The sequence below is a fragment of the Silurus meridionalis genome, chromosome 8 (assembly GCF_014805685.1).
Source record: "Silurus meridionalis isolate SWU-2019-XX chromosome 8, ASM1480568v1, whole genome shotgun sequence".
Lineage (NCBI taxonomy): Eukaryota > Metazoa > Chordata > Actinopteri > Siluriformes > Siluridae > Silurus > Silurus meridionalis.
This window is the reverse complement of record NC_060891.1, coordinates 4092501-4100010: the sequence shown is the minus strand read 5'-3', so window position 1 is coordinate 4100010 and position 7510 is coordinate 4092501. Positions and strand designations below refer to the sequence as shown.

General features: G+C 40.5%; 1 protein-coding gene across 2 annotated transcripts in view; it reads left to right on the top strand.

The window, feature by feature from the left end:
- Positions 1-3476: 3476 nt before the first annotated feature.
- Positions 3477-7510, top strand: part of pacrg (PARK2 co-regulated) — a 93372-nt gene continuing 89338 nt past the window's right edge. For both annotated transcript variants that reach the window (XM_046855356.1, XM_046855355.1), the window contains exon 1: positions 3477-3708. In XM_046855356.1, the coding sequence (XP_046711312.1) occupies positions 3613-3708 (96 nt within the window). In that variant the 5' untranslated portion in view covers positions 3477-3612. The remainder of the gene's footprint in view (positions 3709-7510) is intronic.

Below are 7510 nucleotides of genomic sequence, written 5' to 3'. Positions count from 1 at the left end.
AATAAGATGAGGTGGTGTGACAATGCTGTCACCAGCCTAAGGTCAGTTTTGCTTCCTAATAATTTCATGTGTATTGTTGATTTATTTACTAAGACATGCTGTGTTTCTCTCATCTCATAGCAACTTTGCCAATCATTTTTGTAACATAAAGGATCACGCATTGTACAGCCTCTTTTGTAGTGGAAATCTTAATACAGATTCCTTTTGAAGATACTACTCACGTTTAGTTCCCACTCACTGTTATAATAACCTCCACACTTTTGGGAAGATGTTCCACTAGTTTTTGGAGTGTTCTTGTAGAGATTTGTAGCTCATTCAGCCACATAGGAGTTAGTAAAGTCAGGTACTGATGTAGGTGAGATGAGGAGGCCTGTGGTTCATCCCAGTACTGTTCAATAGGGTTGAGGTCAGATCTCCACAGCAGGAGTCGTCTCCTCCAGCCCATGTAAAGCATATCTTTATGGAGCTGGTTTTGTGCACATGGAGAAGAAACACATACTTTTGTCCATATGAAGTACTTTGGGTGGAAAATGGAAAGAAATAAAAAGCTAGACCTCAAAATCAGACATCCATGTCTGACATCCATGCATTGGGACACCTGATACTTCCTGCTATATATGGTTCTTCTCCAAACTGTTACCTCAAAGCTAGAGGCACACAGTTGTGTAGGACATCTTTGGAGGTGATATATAAAAAAACTTTGAACTTGGAAACCTGTTCCAGCATTGCAATGCCATGAAGATATGGTTGACATAATTTGTAGTGGAAGATCTTGAGTGGCCTGCTTTAGAGCTCTGATCTCAACACTGCACCCTAGGTCTCCTCACCTCACCTACATCAGTGCATGACTTTACTAACACACTTGTGGCTGATGAACACAAACGACGACAAGCACACTCCAAAGAAAACTCAGAAGAGTGGAGGTAATTATAAGAGCAAAGTGGGACTAAATGTAGAATGTGATGCTCAAAAAGCAGATCATTATGACCAGGTGTCTTCAAACCTTTAGCAATATAGTGTGTATACAGTATCAGCCTGATCAGGGGTGATGCTATAAAAGTCTATTTGCACTGACAGGTGTGTATATATGTGTATACATGTGTATGTCTGCGTGCTTCACTTTAATTTCCCAAGGCCTTGAAAGGGCAGAGCTCCGTGTTCCCAAGCCTGAGAGAATGAACGTGATTGGTTAAAAGTTCCTCCAGTTGTTTTCACTACCATGAGTTCAGCAGTGACAATAAACAATGGCCTTTCCTTAATGTTGTTGCAATGAGCTGTCACCTTCCTCTTCAAAACCCCAGCCATTCTGCATTCAGGGTGACTGCAGGAGTGTGTGCATGTGTGTGTGTGTGTGTGTGCATGTGGGTGTGTGTGTAGCAGTGCAGCATGTCACACCAGCAGGGCCACGCTCACACTCCATCCTAATGGGCCATTTGGGGCTTGGTAATTGGCAGACACATGGAGGCGTGTGCTCAAACTCCCACTGTGGATGTCCACATCCTGCTCTGGCTTTTCCGTCTGGTTGTATATGAGTGTGTGTGTGTGTGTGTGTGTGTGTGTGTGTGTGTGTGTGTGTGTGTGTGTGTATTCTAATGATGTCCAAACACATTGTCCTACATTAATAGCTAGCTAATTGCTGCCTCGGATGAGTGCAAAATGAGAAACATGAGATTGAAGCGATGAGGATGAAGATTTGAATGCTGCCAGAGTTGCTGGAAAGCTGCTTTAGTGTTATCCGGATGATATAAACGCGGTTCGTGTTGTGTACAGATGATATGATAAGAGTTACTCAAAGTAGCTATGCAGGATCTAGCATTGGTTTTTTTTTTTTGTTTTGTGTTTTTTTTTTTCCTAAAACAATGTTCGGCACTTGTCTCTCATGAGCTATAAAAACCCCCGAGGGCCTGTTAGAGAAATTGCCTAAGCTCCGAAGATTGATAACAGGGGCCTAAAGCCAGAGAAGAACTGACAGAGAGGAGAAAAGCGAGAAAGAGAGAGATAAGAAAAGAGAAAAACCCTGGAGATGAGGGGACGCTGCAGGCGACGATCGCCACGCCGTTACACTGGGATGATAGAGTGCCAGGTATTCTCACTAAGCCCAGCAGACAAGTACTTGGCGTACCAGGGATGCGCCAGCTTGGATTAAGTACATAATGTTGGCCGACAAGTCCTGGAGAACAACGCTGGAAAGGGCAATGACCCGATTATTATTATTCAGCAAACAGAAAAGCAACAAATGCGAAAAGAAGAAGAGCAAAAACACTAGAAACGGAATTTCGGAGTCAGGAGCACGATAGGAACCAGAACCTACAGTCATCAGAGTGAGATTTCAGAAAGCAACAATATTAATAATAATAATAATAGGAAGAAGAAGAATATCCCACACAATTATAATAGTGATGCTTTTCAAGCACCACTAATAATAATATTTTCATTAAGAATTTATATATATATATATATATATATATATATATATATATATATATATATATATATATATATAGGACTATGATGTTTGCGGATGGTATTGTGATTTGTAGTGAGAGTAGTAAGCAGGTTGAGAAGAGCCTGGAGAGGTGCGATGGAGAGAAGGGGAATGAAAGTCAGTAGGAGTAAGACAGAGTACATGTGTGTGAATGAGAGGGAGGGCAGTGGAGTGGTGTGGTTACAGGGAGAAGAGCTGGAGAAGGTGGAGGAGTTCAGGTACCTGAGGTGCAACAGTGCAAAGTGATGGAGAGTGTGTTAGAGAAGTGAAGAAAAGAGTGCAGGCAGGGTGGAGTGGGTGGAGAAGAGTGATAGCAGGAGTGATGTGGTAGAAGAGTATCTGTGAGAGTGAAAGGGAAAGTTTATAGGACTGTGGTGAGAACTGAGATGTTGTATGGTTTAGAGACAGTGGCATTGAGTAAAAGACAGGAGGTGGAGCTGGAGGTAGCAGAGCTGAAGATGTTGAGGTTTTCGTTGGGAGTGATGAGGATGAACAGGATTGGAAATGAGTTTATTAGAGGGACAGCACATGTAGGACGTTTTGGAGACAAGGTGAGGGAGGCGAGATTGAGATGGTTTGGACGTGTGCAGAGGAGGGACATGGGGTATATCAGTAGGAGAGAGCTCAGGATGGAAACACCAGGAAGGAGGAAAAGAGGAAGACCAAAGAGGAGGTTTATGGACGTGGTGAGGCAAGACATGCAGGTGGTTGGTGTGAAAGAGGCAGATGTAGAGGACAGGGGGTATGGAGACGGATGAAGAAGAAGATTTTGACAAAATAAATATATACCACTATTTTATGTCAAAATATATTATTATTAATATTTCAATTATAACAATTATAGTTATAATAAAAAGTATATTCTACTTCATTAAAATATAAAATAAAATATTTTTGTTTGTGTTATTAAGTTGATTAATTTGATGCGCCCTCATTTCCGGGTTGGAATGCGCGCGCACCACGTAACTGGCGCATAGCAACGGCTGTGTTTTCCTAGCAACCCTAACAAAACGCTTCCTCGGCGTTATTGTAATGGGAGATCTTCTCACCAGTCTCCCAATTAAGCACTACTCTGTCCGCGTTGGGTTTTTTTTTTTTTGCTGGTTTTTTAATCGCTTTGCTCTTGAATGCCTCGTGTACAAACCATGAGAACTTTCCGTAGAAAGCAACCCACAGTGCTGACTGTAGGATTCACCGTGAAATCGACCATGAAGAACTCCGTGGTAAGTCTGAAGCTAGCAGACTGCATCACCCACAAACAAACAAACAAACTAACTAACTAACAACGTAAAAAGGTCCAAATTATATAGACAAAAATCATTTGTTTTTGACCTTTTGAGTTTAAAAAAGTCCAGTTCTGTAAAATATAATATAATATAATATAATATAATGTAATGTAATGTAATGTAATATAATATTACAGGTAATTAGCATTTTTTCCATTCAGTCACACAACTCTCAGGAACTCTTTCCTTCTTAGCTTCTTCCTCTATTTCCTTTTCTTTCCTTTACTCTCCTTTTCTTTTTTCCCCTTTCTTTCATTTTTCTTTCTTTCTTTCTTTTCTTTCCTTCCCTTCCCTTTCCTTTCCTTCTTTTCCTTAAGCTTTCTTTCCTTTCCTTTTCTTTTATTTCCTTGCCCTTTCTTTCCTTTCCTTTCCTTTCCTCTCCTCCCATTTCCTTTTCTTTCCTTTCCTTTCCTCTCCATTCCTTTCCTTTCATTTCATTTCATTTCCTTACCCTTTCTTTCCTTTCCTTTCCTCTCCTCTCCTCGCCGTTCCTCTCCTTTTCTTTTCTTTCCTTTCCTTTCCTTTCCTTTCCTCTCCTTTTCTTTCCTTTCCTTTCCTGTCTTCTCCGTTCCTTTTCTTTCCTCTTCTTTTCTTTCCTTTCCTTTCCTTTCCTCTCCGTTCCTCTCCTTTTCTTTCCTTACCTTTCCTTTCCTTTCCTCTCTTATCCGTTCCTCTTCTTTCCTCTCTTTTCTTTCTTTTCTCTCCTCTTCTCTTCTCTCCTCTCCTTTCCTCTTCTTTCCTCTTCTTTCTATTCCTCTACTCTTCTCTCTCCTCTCCTCTTCTCTCCTCTCCTTTCCTTTCCTCTGCCTTCCGTTCCGTTCCTTTCCGTTCCCTTCCTTTCCTCTCCTTTCCTTTCCTTTCGTTTCCTTACCTTTCCTTTCCTTTCCTTTCCTTTCCTTTCCTCTCCGTTCCTCTCCATTCCTCTCCTTTCCTCTCCTTTCCTTTCCTTTCCTTCCTTTCCTTTCCTTTCCTTTCCTTTCCTTTCCTTTCCTTTCCTTTCCTTTCCTTTCCTTTCCTTTCCTCTCCTTTCCCTCCCTTAACCACTATTTTCCTTCTCTTCATCCTTCCTTCCTTCATTTCCTTTACTTATTCCCTTAATTTTCCCTTTTGAATTTAATTGCTTTTTCTTCTCCTTTTTTTTGTCTTTCCCTCCTCTTCTATTCCTGTAGCATGTGTAGGCTGAACTTCCTGCAGATAAAGAGCGATGATCAGTAGTTTGGACGCTTCTCTCTCACTGATGTGTTCAGTAGCACTCGGTGGTTTGTAGGCCACACAGTGGGCTCTAGTTTAGGTGGAGTGTTTAATGTGCAGTCATAAAGCCCATAATGACTGAGGAGATTAGAGGAACATAAGTGAATCTGAGGATGGAGAGGAAACATTCTTTAAAGAGGGAAGATCTAATAGACTGAGCTGAAGATAAATAGGTTGCCCTGACGGATCCACGTGCCCCACGGCAGGGGACACCACCGAGGCTATTTCAATCTTATTAGCTTATTATCTAGCTTACGCTCTCCACAGTCCACGTGCTGGACACATAGAGAGTTTTAGTATTTTAGCAAATGTTCCTTACTTCTTTTGCCATTGCATGCAGTGTATTTATTGCTGTATTTACCCAACTTTTCTGGAAAGGGGAGGGGGTGCCAACCATGATCCTGCCCTACTTCTTGGAAAATATGCGGTTGCACCCATATATGATCACTTGGGTGGCATAAGGATAGTATGGGAACGAATTTCCACTGGTGTCATGGTGGTCCTCTTTATGTCAACTCGTATAATACTTTCTCTAATTCGACAAGAAACTATCTTCGGCTATGCTTTGCCATTAAGTCCAGGTCCAAGAGGTCAGGAAGGACGAGGACTGATGGATGCTACAAACATCTTGCAAGTCATTTTCAAGTGCTTAACCCATTTCTGAATACGCCAAACTTTCCCTTGGTAAATATTAATCGTAACGATTGGACTTCACCAACTCCAGAGTTTGTGACGTGGCCCCTAAATTTGCGGGTGATTTGCTTGCAAGGCCATAAGCCCTACACATGCTGCACCAGCTGTTTGGAAGAAATGACTAGGGTGGGTTTAACTCCAGAGATAAACCGAAGCCTTATTTATAGAACGGGAGGAGAACCAAAGCACAGGAAGGCAATAAAACAAAGTGAAGGGGTTTTACAATAACTAAGCGATGGCAGGAACACTAGAGGCATCGTAGTTCCATTAGAGCATTTTCTCCCTCTGACTAAACGGCCTAAAAAAATGAGGTGAAAGTGGTGAACTGTTTTTACTCTTCACACAGTGACTTTCACACAGGCTGAAAACCTGAGCAGTGGATTTGTTTCCATCACAAGCAGAAGCGTAGCTGGTGTGAAACTACTGAAGAACAATAATGGTGCTTGTAGACTGTCAGAAGCTACAGAAAGATAGAGTTCAGATCAAATCAAGGACAAGAGTGAAATCGTTATGTTTGCACAGAACACAGAGCTAAAGCACTCATGGTCACTCATATGGTCTTGATTCATTGCAAAAGCATGACAGCTACCTCAGGCGCTAAAAGGAGAAAAAAACATGTAGATCTGTGAATTTGACAAGAACAGCCAATTCAGTGGCTTAATCAGATAGAGTTTGACATTTGGCAAGTTTGCTGACATAAATGTGGAAAGATTTGAACATGGCAACTTGAACAAATAGTTATGCTCAGGATGATATGCAGGGTCAGGGTTGCCAGGTTCTCCTCCAGCTCATTCATATAAAGGCTACAAAAGAATGTCATGTAAGTGAATATATACAATGGCAAAGGTACAGAATAAGGGCAGGCAAAAAAATAATAATTAGATCAACAAACCAGATATTGAAGAACAGCCAAGAATCGAGAGCTTGAGGCAAAACATGTCGGGAATAAATTTGAAACACAGAGAAAAAAAAAACGAGACTAAAACAACCGAGTATATATTTTTCAACATTTTCACTTAATCACAGTGTTTTTGTGTAGTGGCTATAGATGTCATTAGAAATAGTTTGATGATTGTGAACACTAGTATGTGAGTTGTGGGAGATAAGTGTGTGTGTGTGTGTGTGTGTGTGTGTATGGCAACCATGTTTGAAGGTAACGTTGTCTGCTTGGGAAGTGGAGTTTGAATTAGGCCAGGGGTCCTCAAACTTTTTTCTGCGAGGGCCACATAATTTTTCCTTTTTCATGGGCCGGAGTGACTACCAGTATTATAGTGGAGATTTTATTATGATTTTAAATTATTATTATGCCTCCTAATGATAATTAGTTTAATATTTTGTTTTGCACCGTACAGACAAATGAGCATCACTTTTATTAAAACAGCACGATTACTATAATAATGACATTTTTTCATGTTCATTGTTATTGAAATCCAAACATTTACTTAAATATGCACATGATTGGTGGGTAAATCGAACAAATAATTAGGCTCTGTTAATAACTAGAGGTCGACCGATGAATGGATTGTACTTGCCGATAAACGATGAATCAAGCGATGGTTTTTAAAATGAATACAGAATAAAAAAACAAACATACTTTATAAAAAATTTTTTTTGAAAACTGTACTGAATCATGATAATGCGCTACAGGAAATAAATATGAATATATTTATATAAATATAATGAATACATAGTAAATAATAAATATTAGTGTAAAAACAAACAGCATGTGGCGTCAGTGATTTGCCTCTAGAGGCCGCTCTTGTAGTGACAGCAGACCGCAAGCTGGAAAAACTAT